This window comes from Dreissena polymorpha, chromosome 15 (genome assembly GCF_020536995.1).
Source record: "Dreissena polymorpha isolate Duluth1 chromosome 15, UMN_Dpol_1.0, whole genome shotgun sequence".
Classification (NCBI taxonomy): Eukaryota; Metazoa; Mollusca; class Bivalvia; order Myida; family Dreissenidae; genus Dreissena; species Dreissena polymorpha.
In genome coordinates, this window is record NC_068369.1 from 13,195,114 (window position 1) to 13,215,680 (window position 20,567).

At 35.5% G+C, this 20,567-nt stretch overlaps 1 protein-coding gene across 1 annotated transcript; it reads right to left on the bottom strand.

The window, feature by feature from the left end:
- Positions 1 to 6,802: 6,802 nt before the first annotated feature.
- On the bottom strand, positions 6,803 to 12,745 carry LOC127860196 (uncharacterized). The gene is made up of 3 exons (XM_052398118.1): positions 12,078 to 12,745; positions 8,422 to 9,389; positions 6,803 to 7,303 (listed from the first exon to the last, which is right to left on the bottom strand). The coding sequence occupies exons 1-3, from the start codon at positions 12,419 to 12,421 to the stop codon at positions 6,948 to 6,950; spliced, it is 1,668 nt and encodes a 555-aa protein (XP_052254078.1). The 5' UTR covers positions 12,422 to 12,745; the 3' UTR covers positions 6,803 to 6,947.
- Positions 12,746 to 20,567: the final 7,822 nt, after the last annotated feature.

Here is a 20,567-nt window from a genome sequence, read left to right on the forward strand (position 1 = left end):
AGACCAAGATCGTGAAAATCGCAAAATTGATGAAGTAATGGCTGTTTAAAACGATGCATCCCGTTTTCGGATGATTTCGAGTTGGATACCTTGTTGAATATATATTTAACTTATTTTTTTAAGAAAAGTTGATTTTTCGTTATAATATGATTACTTATCATTCCAAAATATGTTTTCACTAACTAGTATTATAGCCACACGCTAACCACCTGTAGCTGGACACTTTTAAAAAACACAATACAAATTCAAGTACTTATGCACTTAATTGATTGTAAACAATGACGGTTGAAATCCGTGCGTGGGAATTTTTCTGGTAACCAAGAGCGACGTCAACGTTCATGACAAACCTGTTTATATGACATTTATTTATTGATTTTTTCCAACTTGATTGAAAATTATGTTTTATGATATTTTAATACATGTAGATAAAGTAGTTGTTTTCTCAACGAGGAGTACAATAGTTGTACAGTACTAGACACGAGTACTTGTAACTTTCAGGTTTCTCTGTATACCACAGACATTATATAGTCATAAAATGATAAATATGTGTTTATAGAAATTGTAATTATAGCATGGTAAATAGACTAGAGAAATCTGAAAGTTTCACGCACAGGTCTGTGGCAATGGGGGTTTGGGCTACTTTATAAATATGAGGTCGATATGCAATGCACATCGGTAGATTACGTCTACTGTAATTATTTGGACTAGGGAAGGGCCACAATTCCAACACATCAGCCCCGTTATGTTCTGAATAAAATACATGTATAATTTCTTGAGTGCCAATTGCATCTTACAAATATCAAAAACATTCACGGCAGTCAATTCATTGTGTAAACGTACTGGTCTTCATGGCAATAATGAACGTATTTAGTTTAATGGAGATTATATAACGAAGGGAACTAATTCAGCTTATTCAGTTTACTAGTCAAAATGATTCGGATGTTTTCGCTTTTTTTCCGAAAAGTAATTTATTCAACATACGGAAAATAAACGCGCGCCACCTGATGTCATAATTTAGTAACTTGCATTCTGCTTACTGCCTGTTGCTAACTGCCGTTGTTAATGACGCTTAGTGGCAAAACCGATTATGACTGGTTTCAGGAATAATGAACACACAAACATTGGATAGTCACCAAGCATGTTGAAACAATCATCAAGTATAACCGATAGAGAACAAGCATGTTGGAACTGTCATGAAGCATGTTAGAATAAACATCACGCATAATGTAAATATTATTCATGAATGATGTAATGTTGCAGCAATCATCAAGTATAAACGAATAGACAACAAGCATGTTGGAATTGTCATAAAGCAAATTAGAATAAGCATCAGTCATAATGTAAATATTCACCACGAATGATGTAACTTTTACCTAAATATCCTTCCATAGACATGTGTTGTTACTAAAATAGACATAGAGATTTGAGCATTGGGAGTGACCTAATCATACTGTGCTTTAGCAGTATTACGGAATACCGTTAGTGCCATCGTGGTTACACATTAAAATCCAGAGGGCGAGAACGCGAGAACGCGATAGTACGATGGCGACAATGTGACAATACGATGATGACAGGGTGACAATACGATGGCGACAATGCGATAGTACGATGGCGACAATGCGAGAACGCGATAATACGATGACGACAATCAGACAGTGCGATGACGACAGTGCGACAATACGATGGCGACAGTGAGATAGTACGATGGCGACAATACTACAGTTCGATAGTGCGATAATACGATGACGACAGTGCGAAAATACGATGACGACAGTGCGACAATACGATGGCGATAGCCGACAGTGCGATAGTACGATGGTGCCAATGCGATAACGCGATAGTATGATGGCGGCAATTCGAAAATGCGATGGCGACAGTGCGACAATACGATGGCGACAATGCGATAGAACGATGGCGACATTGCGATGATACCACGGCGACAGTACGATATGACTATCGCATTGTCGCCCCCGTACTATCGCACTGCCGCCATTGTATTGTCGCACTGTCGCATTGTCGTCATCGTAATAGCGCGTTTTCGCAATCGTACGAACGCATTGTCGCCATCGTATTGTCGCACTGTCGTCATCGTACTTTCGCGTTCTCGCATTCTCGCCCTCTGGATTTTAATGAGTAACCACGGTGGCCCTAACGGTATTTTGTACAGTAAAGTGCGTAAAATCTGGTTGGAATAACAATTTTTATGCCGAAAACAGATGTTGAAAACCCGACTTTGTTTTATAAGTAGTAGTCTAAATATACAATGAGTTTTCCGAGCATTAAATAAACATATTAAAATAAAATTCATGTTCGTATCAGTTGAAGTTCTTGTTAATAGTAGAAGCAAAGAACACAATAAAACGCTGATTGGGCTTACTAATTTGAGGCAAGAAAAAACACATCGCGCTATTATATATAACATATAACGCGCATCCGCAAAGTTCGAGCGCCCGTCTCGGTGCCGTCGTTTCCGGTGAAAGTTTCGCACAGGAGCTACCGAGTTTGGATATGAGACCACGAATCATGGCTTGACTTTATATATCAGTCAGCGTAGTACCTGACCAGACTGCGCGGTTGGACAAGCTAGGATGGACCAACTTCGGCCGCATATGACATAAGACCCATTTTCGCATGACGCGGGTCATCTGACCTTTATAATGTGTATATAGCTTTGAATGGAATTTGCACATAGTTTTTGGCATGGATTTATTGTTATGTTAATGTGTTGCACGCTTTCAAAAGCAGAGGGCATATATAAGATCAATTATACTACGGAGTTCATTTTCTGTTGCAAAATGAAATGCAATAAAGATTGTTACTCAGCGGTGTGTACAGTATGACAGCGTTGTCTGTCTGCGATGCATTTATACTGGTTCTAAGCTGGCATACTCACCAATTGGACTCAACCATCTGCTCGAACAAGAAATGATAAGTTCTACTAGCATAAACCTTTAATTGTAACTCATTTTAAAAATATTCATGTTATTTATATTATTCAATTTATTATTCAAAATTATAATTATTATTTCCTTTATTGTTGTTTTTCGCATTAAGAAACTTATTCGGCTTACGAAACTGAAAAATCCCATGGGAGAAAAAAATCCCATGGGAGAAAAAATCCCATGGGATTTTTTATTTTTTTTTAAACACGACTAAACGCATTAAAATATCGTAGTTGTTCATCATTTCATAAAATATGATGTTTCTGAAAGTTTCATGAATAAATCTCCCAAAATAAGAAAAAAATCCCATGGGATTTTTTTCTCCCATTTTAAAATGGGATTTTTTTATTACTAAATATTTTTATATATAATTGGCATAAAACCAATATACAGTCCTTAAATAACGTTAAAATACTTGCAAACGCAAATAAAACACGTTTTTTAAAATGTTCAAAATCCCATGGGATTTTTCTCCCATTTGCAAATTATGGGAGAAAAAAAATCCCATGGGAGAAAAAATCCCATGGGAAAATCAAAAATCCCATGGGAAAATGCAAAAATCCCATGGGAACCCCAACTTTGCTTATAAATTTCATAGTGAAGAAAACGCGTTTTTTGAGTGAAAATAACCAATTATTAATCAACGATAAGACTTTTATCGCATACTATGTCTCAAAGTAGCAAATCTTTAAGAAAAAGGGTACTTAAGTTTGCGAAATTTCGGTTTCGCAAAGTTTTTCCGGTGGCCGTTTACAATCAATGTTAAATTTAAACCACCATCACGTTTATAACATTTACAATGAATTTCTTTCTTAAGTATCCATGACAAACCAAGGGACTAGATAAACACATACATGTTGATTTGTACCAATACTCCAATTAAAATCAACATTTATAAACTTTTATTAAAAAAACCCAACTCAATTTCCAAACGATACCATTATTTCAAATAATCTCATGATTTTTATGAACAATACAATGACCCTTTGGTAATGTGTGTAAACTCTATTTTCATAATAAGAATTTACAATGACATGACGTCACTACACAAAAAACATTTCTTCAAAAACACTTCATTATATTGAAAATATTCCAACAATTTCAATATTATATTATGTCTACAATTTAAATTGAATACAAATAGGCAATACCACAACTTAATTGTAACATGTCGGTTTTGACTTTTTTTTTTTAAACCAAGGCTAATAAATGATGTATAGCGGTCACGAAAACATATTACAAAACTGTTATCAACTGTGAACTGCAAATTATTTACAAAAATGAAAGTCGCTACAAACATTTTCTCAACTATTTGCAGAAAATTCCATTGATTAAAAATAATTCAATTTTATAAACGAGCAAAATAACACGAACCCGAAATACAGAATGTGTTTTCGTATGTAAAAGGATACATTTACTAAAGAAGGAACTATTTGTTGTACACATACGCACACGTGACAAATAGTGCGCCATAAATATTAAAATAAGTTGATATCATAGACTAACATGGTCAGTCCAATCGCGCATTTTTAAGGGAATAAATTCACATTACCACAAACAAAACTTCCACAAAGGGTTACGGAAATTACTAGTGACGAAATTCACAATTAAAAGTACACAAGTCATGCGGTGTAAATCAAACGTCACATTAACACAACACTGCAAAACGCGAATTTCTCTGACGAGAAAGTTCATAGTTAATACACGAATTCTTCAGCTGTACTGGAGGTCCTGCCGAAATGGTCCAAGGAGCTGGACGGAAGTTAACGCGCCTATTTGGGGTTGTCGGGCGCCCGAATCCAGCACCGCTCCGACACCGAGGACACGTCCTGAACGCACTTAGTATCGCCCTCACATCCCTCCGGTTACCTGGTCCAGCCGCCAAACTGGTTCATCTTTCGCACGTCTTCCAAACGTTGGGCGCCAAATGTAGTGGGTGTGGGAGTGGGGGCAGATTGTAGGAAGCCCCACACACCAAAATAAGGTCAGGATCTCAAAGAGTTTTGAACACAATTTCAGAAAAGTGTTATCTTGAACACAATTCCTCAAACCAAGGCCCTTAAGTTTGTAAAACATCAATAGATACGTATGAAACTCAAACTTGATATATCAGTCATATAAGTCGACTCACACACCAAAAATGAGGTCACTATCTGCTAGGCTTTTGAGAAAAAAAAGTCCGGAAAACTAGTATTATTCAGAAAATGTCTTAGTCCAAGACCATACCTATGCCAAAATTAGTTATGGACCCGAACAAAAATCAAATTTGATCTGTTAGTCATGCAGGTAGACTCAGATACCAACTATCAAGTAAATAGCTGAACGCGTTTACGAAAAAATCTCCGTAAAACGGAAAAAGGAAGGGCGAACAGTCAGACTGCTATATGCCACCCTACCTGCGTAAAGAAGGGGGCATTCTGCGAATAGCAGTTAAGAGTTATGGAACTTTGTCAGTTACCTCACACAATAACACTTAACACATGTATGACATTTCAATTGAAAACATGCATGAGTAAAAGTGAACTGGATATGTTGCACGTTTATTTCAACAGAGCCATTCGCCGGATTATAGCGGATTATAGCTAAGTTATTATATATTGAAATGTATTGTGAAGACATACCTACAACAATGACGCTTCTTTTCTCTCAAATTACATAGTTTTACAAGACAACAGAAGCATCCATATCTTACCTCCTATGAGTAAAGATTGTCCTGTTCCTACTTAAGCAGCTTTTTGCAAACGTGTTGCCTGCCATCGAGGCCTTCTCATTGCTCAACGGTTTCCTCTGCCGACTCCTTACTGCGGGGACTTGCTGCTGTCCAACAGCGACATTGCATTCATGGTGACTGTTGTGTTTAATACATCGGAAAAAGATTAAACATGTTAAATACCCCAACAAAACATAACACAATTGCCGTAACATTTGTTTTCTCTACTACTTCGATATGAGTAAATACAATATATACCAGACAATTACCTGAATGACATTACTGTTCCGACTGTTGTGTCCACTTTATTCACATAGGCAAATCATACATGGTTAATCTATATATTTGCATTACAAAAAACAATGATTCTGATTAATAAAAAGAAAAATTACAAACAAACTGCCATTATATGACTACAATACATGTACATATACAACAACACACAAAAATCCAACACAAACATGAATACTGACCCTTAGGCATTCCCGATCAGTCACCGACCATCCGCCAGGTCGTGGTTCCCGCCAACCAGTCAGGGGCTAGAGTGTTGCTAAGCTTGTTAAAGTGGCTGATCGCTTGGGTGTCAACAAAGCCAATAGGATGCTTTTGCACCACCTTACCGACACGTAATAAACAGGATGTTTTTTTTATTAACTTCTTACAGAGAGCATAAGACAATATAACAGCAGGTGTTCTTCTAGCTTTTATACATTAGGTCCATAACGTTCACACGACACGGTCGTTGGAGTTTTGATTCCCAGTTTCTTCAACACTTGGTATAATGCTTTCGTTCACTAGGTTTTTGTCAGTTTTTACTTCTTTATATTATAATGATCGATAGACAGGTCTATTCCAATGTCAATGTTCATATTCACAAAATGGTTATTCAGAGACTCGTGAGAAAAATAATTAATAGCTCATGTGATGAAAACAATTATGAAACTGTGAGTCTTGACATACTGTTCGACAAGGTGCTTTTTAACAGTTAGCTTAGTTTGCAGAAATGAATGTCTAAAAGTAACTGAAGTGTCATGTAAATGTATATATATATATATATATATATATATATATATATATATATATATATATATATATATATATATATATATATATATATATATATATATATATATATATATATATAATATGTATATTTAGTTCTATTCAAAGACGCATTTGACATGGTATCTTATAATACGCAGTGTTATAAAAAAGCTTCAATGCTTAACAACACTTCGTAATTGTAACATAAATCATGTAAAAAAATACAAATACCAGATACGTGTATGAATCAGCTATTCCACTCTAAACACCAGGATGTTATTTCCCCCAAACTGTCCCACAATTATGGAGGATGTGGTGCTGCTGTAGCAGACTGACTGTGGCATAACTAATCCATCCCTCTCCCGTGTTGCCAGAGTGGCTATCTTCCTGCTTCCATCATTGTTCACCTGTAGTAGAGTGTGTGACTGGTATCCACAGACCAGAACCTGGCCTGTGGGAGTCACATGTAGTCCATATGTGTACAGTAGTTCTGGGTCTGTAAAGATAGCCAGGACTGTTCCATCCCTAGCCAGGGTGAGGAGCTTGGACTGCCAGTTGTTAGAGATATATAGCTTGTCCCCTAAAGGACTCACAGCACACTTCCATACTGCAAAATAGAAAAAAACATCGAGGTATTTCATTACTGTGAATGCTAAATAATGTCAATAAACGGACTACAGTGCGCTTGTATTACAGATGTGTTGTTTAATAGGCATTTATACATCTTAAATATCAGCATAAAATTCAATTATAATTAAACGTCCATTGTGACATACTAGTTCTGTTACAGTTTGTTATATAACAGTTTGACATTTTGGCGGGTTTTATAATGTACTGCCGATTTTCCTCATGTCGATGACTTTAATGCGACATTTACGCAGGCGCTTTTGAAATTAATAATGCATGACGTCGTATGTTATAAAGTTTTTTTTCATGCTGTTTATGAGTTTACCTGGACATTCCGGCATTCAAACAATTACGCTTATTAAATTACGTATTCATTACCAACGTGTAAAATAAGTTATTATGAATTTCCCTGTTGACGACGTACAAACTGTTTACTAATAATCACCATTTCTCCCATTTAGATAAACATTCAAGGCGACAAACATTCGCAAATTTTATCTAGAAATATATTTGTACCCATAACTGTTGACAAGTGACAATCCATTATAAAATATGCATATACTTCCAGTATATATATTGCAAATCACGTCGTTATATAAAAATACACCACATATTATAAGATCTGATATTATACAACACACGGAACATATGCACAGGAATGTGTCAACTGATGTAACTGTATGTACCAATAGCAGATTTCCTATTCATGTACAGAACATAACAATGTATTGACATATAAGTGAAATTTACACCAGCAGACATATTTCATGCCTGCAGATGTACAATATTATGACTGCGGCTGTGTTTGTAAGCAATTCATTTTTCTACTTGACCATTTACAAAATCATGTTGCTAAATGAAAATAATTAAAATAACATATTGTACAGAAAATCCATAATTCTAAAAATGTTAAAAATTCAATTACAAAAATTTTAAAGATAATTACTTTTATGAAATGTTTTGAAACAATTTTATTTATTAAACATATTACATGCTTACTAATTTGACAACCACAAAATACAAAATGTACATTCTACAAATATATTATTTTACAAATGCTTAATAAAACATATTCCTAATCATATAAACATGATATACCAGTATCTGATTTATCCTCATAAAGTCTGCAGACCCGTTTTCCATCTAGTGAGTACTTGTACAGCGAATTAACAGAGCAGATAAACAGGTCTCCCTGGCTGTGGGTTAAACCTTTACATTTATGATGAAACTGAAGCTTCCCGACAGGCACAAGCTGGCTCTCTTTGACTTTGATAAACTGGACCATATGTGTGTTATTTTCATCGACAGTCACTGCAACCTCACTGGGTGTGATTTGACACATGTCCCACGGACAAGAAGTCACACTCCAGTGATTCACTACCTGGAACTGATGGTCCAGCAGTTTAACTTTTTTATTTCTTTTGTCTAAAATAAGGATCTGTCCATTAGGCAGAACACAGATGCCAATGATACTGCATGCGTAAGAATCAAACAATTGTTTTACTTTGTGTTCAGACATTCTCTGCACAGAGAACACCTCGTCTGAAAAGTTCTCATTCATATAAATCTCAGACTGCTGTATTATGTCTAGACATTTATAATAGGCTATAACTTTGAGTTCTGGCTGATTTTTTGGTTTCTGTATTGCTTCACTAAGCCGCAACAATTCATATTGGTACCTGATGCAGGTGTTTATCACTCTGATTAGAGGAGCTTGTTTGATTGTCAGCTCTTCTTTCATTTCCTTGACGGTGGTATCATTAAATTCTGCTAATATCAAATATATTTTCTGACGCATTTCATAAACTAAATAATGCTCATTTTTTGGTTTATTCTTGGAGGTGTCCTCACATTTGACTAAGAAATGTTCTATATCTAGCCGCATTGTCTCAACCATGTTTCGCCCAAGTTCAGCATGAGACCCCTGTATAGACTTCATGTTGTCCTCCCTATACCTCTTAAGCTTCTTTAATCTTGAGAGAGTATTTGAAATTCTGACTGACAATTTTGTTACATCTAATGACTGCTGTTTGATCTGAGAAAGCCCTGTCACTTGGGTGCACGGCCTGAAAGGAAACAAAATCATTTATACAGTAAAAACTTCATAAAATGTTGGCAAATTGAATGAACTTTTCAATATACAAACATACAAATAAATATTGACATATTACTGTAAATATAAATGTAAACAAACTGAATTATTAAATATTGAATAAAACAGTTCCACCTTTATAAAAAACCAACAAAATGCTACAGAAATTTACCAAAAATGTCGAGTGATGTTTGGCTTTCTGTTAATTATACGTCTGGTTGAGTAAATTTGAGATTGTGTTTGGTCCAAATATCATAATGTTGGGTAAAATGGCATTTTGAATAGTCAAGATAGCACACTAAAACACTGGTAAAACCCACACAAAATCTATTTACCTAAAACCCACAAAACAAATAGTGCCCTTTTTGGCGAAAACCTACCGACTTCTTTTTTTTAGCAGGTTGTTTTCTGCTACTATGAACACAGTTAAACCAACTTCCTCATCTCATAAAAACTCGCAAAAAACTCGCTGTAAACTCACTCCCAAAGAATCACAGAAAAAAATACCAAAAACGTACAAACTACCAACAAAATGAGTTTTTTTCTATGTTTTACTACACTTAAAACAAAGTTCTGTTATGCTAAAAGTCAAACTTTAACCAACATATCAGGCCGTGCACATATTAATCTAAGTAACATTTTACAACCATGCCTTAATTGTTCTGGCCAAAATCGGGACATTAGGTAAAAAATAGTCGGGACATTTTTGCTGTTGTTGGGAGACCTAAAAATGAGTTTTCCTTTTTGTCCATTATTCCTGCCAATAACAAAGTAATTTCTTTTTAAATCAAATTCTGCCCAATATTGAAGATAAATTTGTTTGAAAATGGCATAACAAATACGTTCTTTTCTGTTAATCAAGTGAATTGTGCGAAACAAGTCTATTTTCCTATCTCAGATTTGATGAAATTGACGTTCAGTAAAAGTTAATTTTTTTAATGATAAAACACACTTTTTAGCCGGATTTTTTTCGAAAAAATCTCGGCTTATAGATTGATGTTGTCGGGCGGGCGGGGGGGGGGGCGGGCGGGCGGGCGGGCGGGCGGGCGGCGTGCTCGAAAATGTTAAAGTTCTTATTTCATGGTATAACTTTGGTATGCTTGGACCTAGAGTCTTCAAACTTGACATGAAGGTTGGCCAGGATTAACAGATGACCACTGGTCATTTCAAGGTCATTCATTTGAAGGTCAAGGTCACTGTGACCTTCAATATAAAAAATGTTAAAGGTGTTATAACTTTGGTATGCTTGGACCTAGAGTCTTGAAACTTGACATGAAGGTTGGCCATAACTAGTTAGTAACCACTGGTCATTTCAAGGTCATTCATTTGAAGGTCAAGGTCACTGTGACCTTGAATGTAAAAATGTTAAAGTTCTTATTTCATGGTATAACTTTGGTATGCTTGGACCTAGAGTCTTCAAACTTGACATGAAGGTTGGCCAGGATTAACAGATGACCACTGGTCATTTCAAGGTCATTCATTTGAAGGTCAAGGTCACTGTGACCTTCAATATAAAAATGTTAAAGTTGTTATAACTTTGGTATGCTTGGACCTAGAGTCTTGAAACTTGACATGAAGGTTGGCCAGAACTAGTAAGTAACCACTGGACATTTCAAGGTCATTCATTTGAAGGTCAAGGTCACTGTGACCTTGAATGTAAAAATGTTAAAGTTGTTATAACTTTGGTATGCTTGGACCTAGAGTCTTGAAACTTGACATGAAGGTTGGCCAGAACTAGTAAGTAACCACTGGACATTTCAATGTCATTCATTTGAAGGTCAAGGTCACTGTGACCTTGAATGTAAAAATGTTAAAGTTCTTATTTCATGTTATAACTTTGGTATGCTTGTACCTAGAGTCTTCAAACTTGAAATAACACAAGGTTTGCTCATGCCTTGAAAAGTACTTACATTTCATTTTGACCTTTGAACAATATTTCAGTAATTTAAGTATTGCATTGACAAAAACACGAAAGGTACTTTCCTGTCATTTAAATCAAAAATCCGGCTTCAATGCGGTCATCTCCGACCGCGGAACTCTTGTTTGTATTTAATTCAATAACTTATTTGTATTTTTGCTAATTTGCACATACTTTTGTACATCATTGTTTTATTTAATAAATAAGATTATATTTTACACATTTTTAGAACACAAAACACAATGGCAGACGGCGTGTTTACGAAAGGATATAGGGATAAGTGTAATGTCACGATTTTGCCCAGAAACATTTCTTTATGGGAGAGATATAATAATGCAGTGGCCTCTTTTTACGACTATGGCGAGTTATTTGTTTTTGCTAAATGGGCTTGGAATAGCAAATTGTTTACTTAATTAAATATCACACATTGTTGTTTCAAATTATCTTATGTTTGGAAGATGGGACAAACATTCCCAATGACTAACTGTCCGGTCACAGTCGTTATAAGTGGCATGTATGCAATTTAACGCACATCTTCTTGTAACATAAAAGATTATTTTGTTTATTTCATTATCACTTCAAATTTACAAATACGCACTTTTTAAGTATTTTTAAAGACTTTTGTAATAAATTAGAATACTCAGTATAACTCAAAATTGTGAATTATCATTGCTTAATGCTGTGTTATTATTGATAACTGAAATATACAAAACACTAAAAGAAGATAATATTTATTTTAAATACCTGTGTGCATGATCGATACATTTAGAGCAGCACAGCAGACGGTGATCCTGGCAGAACTTTGTCAATATTTCACCTTCGTGAATTTCACATGTTAAAAGATAATTCTCCATTTTCTTAGAAAGTGGCCACTTCATGATGTCATCCTTTCCGTAAGGTTTACTTTTATTAAACAACAGACCATGCTGTTTATGAGAGTGTATACATCGTCTACAAAAAAAGTTTTTGCATTCTTTACAATAAAAATATGCATCTTCCGAGATTTTCTGCTGTTCGCAGATTGAACAAAAGTATTCGTTGATCACAACTAAATCATCGGCAACGATTGACACAGGAAATGTTGCCATGTTTAATAATTTAATGTAGCAAACTGAAATTCAGTTTAAATGTAACTTCACTTCACAGTATGTCTGGTAAACATATATTTAAGAATATACACTTCAAATTTTGTGTTAAAAGTCAAGCAATAAAGAATACGTTCCAAACACAAACCATTTCTGATAAAAGTGAACAGTTAAACGATTGAACTGTAAAGAGACTAAACGCTCACGTGATATTCAGATAACGTTTAAACATTGGTCTTCGGTGAATAAGATGTGATGCTAAACAAACGGTAACTTTAAACCTGATTTTTACACACACCCAATACAAATGGTATTATGTATGCTCTTCATATGTCTGATCCTTCACTTACCGGAAGGCGATAGACGACAATGCGACAGTACGATGGCGACAGTGCGACAAAACGATGACGACAGTGCGATAGTACGATGGCGACAATGCGATAATACGATAACGACAGTACGATAACGCGATAGTACGGTGGCGATATTGCGATGATACGATGGCGACAGTACGATATGACTATCGCATTGTCGCCATCGTACTATCGCGTTGTCGCATTGTTGCCAACTTTGTCAGTAATCTTACACAATGAGCACAATTATATGTGCGAAGTTTAAATTGAATACCTGTTGTAGTACCATTGCTATGGATATGTTGCATGTTTACCTTAACCAAATATTTAAGAAAAACAGGGGGCATATTTCTCCTATATTGCAGGCCAGAGTTATGGAACTTGGTCAGTGATCTCACACAATGAGCCCAAACACATGTGTGAAGTGTCAATTGAATAATTGACTATCTACAGCAGAAACAATGAAACAAATAATCAAATTAAAATCTCTATTTGTATGCAAATTGTGTTTTGCCAGTGTTCGAAAACCAAAGCGGACAGCATAAAAAGTACGCGAGTCCCGGCGACTGGGCTTGATAAACTAAAACATATACTTTTGGGCCTAGAAAATTTATATTGGTGATGGTGACCGTATAGAAGTTGAATTGGAAAGATGTAAACCAGTTGATCAATGGCAATAAAAAAAGCTCTTAGCAAGATAATGCCACTTCGGATATATAATACTCATTATGATAAACAACCGCACAGGCGCTTATCACAAAAAAGGAAATAAATCAGACAAATACTTCATTTACTTCGTTTCAATATCATCCGTTGAAAAGCTGTGATTTGGCATGTATGAATATAGGACTTAGTTCGTCAAGGATGGGTGGTTAATAATTGCTACCTATCTAGAATAGCACGGTCTTCTCTCTTTAATCACTGCCTTTTACATCAGCATAAACTATGATCACTTCGACTTTGTATTTTTTTTATGTGAATACACTTCACCAAAAAGTCGAGGCAACATTACTTTATGGTGTGTATGCATAATAGTAATGCTCCGGTGATGTTTGCATCCAACAAATAAATAATTGTACTATAATATCATTATATAAGGTAACTCAATTACGGCATTTCTTCATAGGCATATCCTCATTGTACACACAACAACTGTTTTATTCCTAGTTCTACACAAATTGAGCGCTGAGCATTATTAATTCACTAATTTTCACTGTTATTCGCCATCTTAATAAAAACACGTCATATCGTACCCACCTCCGGTAGTAATGTCACTTATTCATTACATATGATCGGCCCATGTCAAGATTGTGGTTAATTAAGAAAAATCCATTATAAGTCTAAGGATAGTGCTTGTAATCGTATTTGGCAGAGGTTTTATGCCAACAAACAATCTGACCAAGAATGACGATAATACCACTGAAATTATTTGATTAAGAAAGCGGACGTGGTTAATCTGGCACATTGTGGATAATTCAACAGCCATATTTAAGAAGTGTTTCAGGAAATTTGGAAGGTTATCAAACATGAATAAGATTATTTGCCACTAAAAATTATTGCCACATTTGATTATGATAGGATAATACATAGCAGAGGGATGGCAGGTTTAATTTGGCCAGTTTTTCACAAATCAAGAGCATAAGTCAGAAGTGTTTCAAGCAATCTGGTTATTTATTTACTCTATCAATATATCATGCTAACAAGCATTCACGTCAAGTTTGATGATGATATGACTGAAACTATTCAAACAAGAAAGCGGAAAAAGTCTTTGCCGACTTTTTTCAATCCAAAGGCCATAATTCAGAAATGCTTCAGGCAATCAGGCTAATAATCAAGAAAAATACAATGCAAGTGAACATTATCACCCAGTTTCTGGCTTGTTACTGAATTCAGCTTATTTGTTATGCCTCCAAATGACAAAAAAGGCTTTGAAATTCAAATAAATAGCACATTTAACAAAGAAAAACTTTTGTGAACTCTATTGAATTTTCATACGACATCTGTATTTTAAGACTTATTTCCTAACCTTTTTCATACGACATCTGTATTTTAAGACTTATTTCCTAACCTAATGCAGCAAAGATTGTGTTTATAAAAACTTTGATATATCGCATTAACTTTGCATTTAATAGACCATTATCTTATAGTTTCTTTAGCTGCATGATGGAACACTTTTTTATGAACCTTCTCATATCGTAACCTTGAAAGAAGTGGATGATGTACACTTGAATGTGAAATAAAGCAAACATTTCACAACTTGTATCATGTCTGAATCATGTTATTGCATTAAAAAATCACACAAATGAAATAAATAGAAGGTTTAAGTAAACACTTACGTCTTCGAGGCACTATGAAATCACTCAACAGGCCTTAAACATATTTCCCTAAGCACGTGAAGCATCAATAAACAATGACGCCAAGCCCATACAAAATTTACAAGAACATATAAATCAAGGAACGAACAATCAAAAGATACTTGGCAATATTTACAGACATGTATTTAAAGAAGAATGTTATAAATTTTATATTGCTTTGCTTTTTTGAGTGTCAACTTCAATATAAATGACTGTCCCCTGTTATGCTATTGTCTTGGTAGAGAGCATAAAATATGCAATGATTCAATACAGAAGAGCTGTTGGAGGACTGGGTGCTGATACTCGTTATTGAGAGTTGTTGGCATATTTATGGGGGTTTCGGGCTCTTTAAAAATAAGCCGTAAAACAGACCCAATCCCAAAGCAATTGGTCAAAGTCCCTAAAGGATTTTCCCGTTTGTCAATTATAGCATGTTTTCCATTTTAGAATAAATGGGTCAGTAAAAATTCTGTGGTTGTTTGTTTTTACATCCAACTATAGCATTTGAAGATTTTATAAAAAAAGAGTACACATTATATGATTTAAATAAGGAAAACTGTGTCGCGTAACGCAGGGAGCTGACAATTTGGATATCTAAGAGCTGTGTGATTCAAGGGGCGTCCCTGGGCGTACAAACACGGGTAAAGTTCATTTACAAAGTGGAACAATTAAAGTGCTTAAACGCAATAAAAGTCATACAAGTCATAGCCCCGTATCTGTATAAAAAATATCATTAATTCACCTGTATTGTCTTTTTTTTACTATAAATTTAGATAGATTAATCGTTAAATACCCTCTAAAAAGCATCTACAAGGAGTGCGGGGGAGCATCTTCCATCTTTAACATTGTGCATACAGTCAACATAAATCCTCGCACGTCCCTTGATGAGTTAAAAAAACTTAAATCAGCGGAAAATTATGTTTAAAAATGATCCTTGTGATTCTGAACTATTAAACTTGGTATTTATGCCCCTGTAAACATATTTAATAATGCCTTGTTGGTGCAATTTTCCGAAAATCCTAAACAAATATTTTATAGTTGGAAATAAAAAGTGTCAACATGTGTTGTTTAATATTCCAAATTTGTACCATCTGTCGATTAAAAAAAAATCCCAATGCAACCATACTCCTTTTTCCGAAAATTACCAGGCAAATCCCTGCATTTCAAAACCTGTGTTTATAGTAGGGTCAATTTTGTTTATGAGTAAATTAGATTTGAAAGAGTTATTATTTGCATCAACTACGTTTGTTTATTACATTTTAATATTGCTCTCAATGCTAGTAATCAATAATAGTGCAATTTACTGCAATGTTAATATCTCAATAACATAATGACAGATTCAGTATCTAACTCCCTAACTAAGTGTCGGAGTCCTTTAATAACACATTACAAACCTTCAACAGTAATATCAAGAAACAATTACAATAACATTAAAGTGCCTGATCATGAATGTATATTTATATATAAACAGCTTTATCCAGGGACCGTCAATATACTACATGCGCTAGAATGCATCAAAATATATCGTCAATAAGCAATTAGATAAAACCAGCATTATATTTTTTCTACTAGTTTTCCATATACTTATACATCAAATTTTGACCTCTACATAATAAACATTAGTTTCTATAAAATTTTATTTCTTTCATTTGAATTAGCGAATACATATCTCCGGTAGATAAAGGTTTAAATCTCATATCGATAATAAGTTAAAAGCGCTGAAGCAGACGACACTAATCCCAATCTCTTGCACGACGGTTACTTTACATTCACTATTGTGTTGGGCTCAGAAACGGACTATTGTTATGAAAGCGTCTCATTCATGTCATGATCATTCCAAGCGTTCATCATTGAGGTTACAGTATACGAAACACTCTCTTGCACGACGGTTACATTGCATTCACTGCATTAAAGAAAACTATCTCATACCATGATATCTTATATCAGTCATAATTCATTATTATAAAATTGATTTGGTTTTTTGATGTTAAGAAACCAACATACATACACACGTCGAAGCAATTCCTAACGTCACTCAATAAAATTATGTTCAATTTTATACATTTGCGAAGTGCGTGGAATGATTCCATCTGCGTAAATTGGCAATAAAATAGTTCCAAAGAGTTGCATTAAAACTCGCAAGTTTTTGCACGATTTATCGTACATTTAAAAGTCATTTTTCTTATTTTAATGCATGCGATCTTAAATATCCAATCAAATATACATTAAATGCGTTTGTTCGGTTTTACCTATTTTAGAGGCAAAATGGCAAGCTGAGCATTTCGCAGAGTTGTATGTGAGAGCATGGAACGACAACTCTGCGTGGAGATTGCACTAATCCATGCGTGAAATCGATTCAGTAGTGACTTTCGGACGTCACCAATACGGTACATGAGCTCGAGTTTCACGTATCTCGTCCTTTTGCGAAATAGCATTGGCTGAAAAACACGTGTATACACATATATATATAACATAAATCTACAATGTATGGTAAAGGTCGCGGCATGCAAAGACGAGCGGCGGGTCAAGCCGTAGCGGGGGATGCGGGCGCCTGTCGATCCGGCAACGGCAAATAAACAAAGTGCCAGATGGTGTAGAAGGGCTGTGGCGGAAACGGCATCGGTACCAGAGCCGGCACCAGTCCCTGTTTCTGGGCCAGAACCAAAGGCCGCACCCGCATCAGCGCGACCTGCAAAGCATCAATGCGCTGTCGATAGCGCCGCAAATGTAAGGGTGATTGATTTCTGTGTTGTCAAAACTTGTGTGAGCACGAGGCACTAGCGTGCAATGCAAAATATAACTTACCTAGATCAAGTCTGTCTCGAATGGATAATTTCAATACATTTCTATAGTGCCTAGACAAACTTATGATGGTGTATCAATCCACGTGCCTGTGTCGCTTTAACAGCGTATTTTTTGTGGCGAATATGTAAATCTTGCATTATTGTTTAAGGAGGCAGTTGAGTAAGCGGATTACTAAAACAGAGGTTCTGTTTTCGTTTTGAAAAATGGGTAGTTAGCAAGTCTTCCAAAGGAATGCAGAGATGTAATTAGTTCAAATGAAAATTGGTCAGATGCATTTATAATTTTCATGGACATTTATTTATCTGCTCAACCTCGGAGGCTTCACGAAATGTTGCTTTTTTTCATACGATAAGAGAGAGTGCAGCACGTCATGGGAGGATTTTTCGGAAGGAATATGACCCCCATGTTCGTTCTATACAGGCGGTCGTGCCTTCTTCATGGTTCGCGCTCAATCATGAGTTGTGGCTTAGATATATTTCATTTAGAGAAACAAGTGTCGCACAAAGGAAACGGTATGGTACATTGGCCGGGACTTTCTAACAAATTTATGTAAATTTGGTCATAAATGTAAATTTAAATACGTGTGTGTCAACTGCAGTGGTAGTCATTCCTTCAGTTTATGTTTTTCGGAAAATAGAGGGCATTCTTGTCTGTCAAATACGTATCGCCAACAAAACATTCAAGGTCTAATTGTCCGTCGCTTTTTCGGTCAACCACGTGATACCCCAATGTCAAGGTTGTTTCATAGACCCGGAAGAGGCGGCTTTGGTCACTGATAGCCGGGCTTTTTATTAGCTCCGTCGCCAATTTAAGTAGAAATTTTAGAGTCATGACTAAAGAATTACAATTCAGTTGATGGACTTGTACGTTTGTCAGTTTTCAAATATGGCTTTATCCTACGCAATACAGGCGAACGAAAGGCCAGATTTTCCAAAAAACTTAAAATCTGCTGCTCAATATTCGTCAGAAGTACAACACAAATTTGACAAGAAAATTCTAGCGTGTCGTGATGCGGGTCCATTTATGGAGCTGCCAATAACAAATCTTTAAGTTACTCCAATAGGAGTAGTACCAAAATGGCAATTCAGTTAATGATTATATCGATTTAAAAAAATAAATGTTCAGTTAATTATTCGAATTTTTACGAAGCAATTTATATGATTCAGGATCTAGGTACAAATAGATTTTTGTTTAAAAGAATGTTGCCAATCATTCAATGTGACTTTGAATTGCTAGGGTTTTATTATAATGAAAAATACTATTTCGATTAATTCGCGGAGTGTGGTTGCAGTTTTTAACCTAAATTGTTTTAAACGTTTTCGAAATTGTCGACGGAACATGGAAATATTTACTGAAGATATACGATAAATAGACGTTCCATTAGCTAACGAGAAGACGGACGGACCGTCGCACGTTTTAGTGCATGGTTGTTAGGGTCCCCGCAGATAAAATGATAAAGAGTGTCGGCAAATAAACGTTGTTCTTAATAGTTAAAAGGTTAAGTTGAAAGTAATGCAGTCTCTCATAGGCTCATTAATCTTTTGTTGTCGGGCAATTGTTATTGGAATACCCTTTTGCAGACATCTGTTTAACGCTGCAAGCGGTATAAAACAATCACACCATCACGTTAAAATCACAAATGCCATGAGGTGTGACTGAATTATGTGCCTTGATTGTTTGAACATTTCAACTGGGTTTCCGTTTTTCAAGATCGATATTGGTTGTCAAAAGACGACAAATTCTTTACTGATAGTTCGGTTGGTATAGGTTTTGGTATCTGGTTTAACGATCACTGGTGCCAAGAAAAGTGGCATGCGAACTGGGTTCGGAAAGGGCTTACAAAAGAAAAAAACATGGCTGGAATTGTTTCCTATAGTGGTGATCACGGTCGTGTTCGGTGAAGATACGACTAACATGAAAATTCTCTTTCAATGTGACAAAGGCCGTTATTTATATTTTGAAATCGATTTCGTCCAAATCAGTTCGCGTTCTTGCTTTATTGAGAGCATTTACCATGCAGACAATGTTTCACAATTGCGTATTAAAAACGAACCATATTCCCGGTTGCAAAAACGATGTTGCAGATGCATTATCTCGCTTTCAGCAAGAGAGTTTTCGGAGACTTGCCCTGTTGCCGGACACGGCAGCAACTTCAATGCTGGCCTATCTATGGAATATATTCAATATACAGATTAAGAATTGGTATTTTTAAATCACGATAGTAGCATATAAAACGGCGATATGTTCATTTTATAAATTCAGGAAGTTGTACAGATTTGCTGTAGTATGACCAGCTCCTTATAGCCATGCAATTATGTGTGTTACGTATTGTTTCGAGAAGCGTTATTCGCCGTCTCATATAACTACGTAAATATCGGGTTGTCATTTTATTATAGGATAATCGGTTCGTACTGCATTACCGTTATATTTGTTGTAAGCAAATTACTTGAGGGTTGTCGCAGGCAAAGGCCTGTCGTGGTTAAAAGAGACTCTATAACGATCTCTATGTTTGAACAAATATTTTTAATTCTCCCAAAGGTCGACTGGATTCTGTTTTCTTCAAGACTATCTTTACGTTGGCATTTTTTGTTCATTTAGAATCAGCGAATAAGTTTATACACATAACGGCAATAGGTC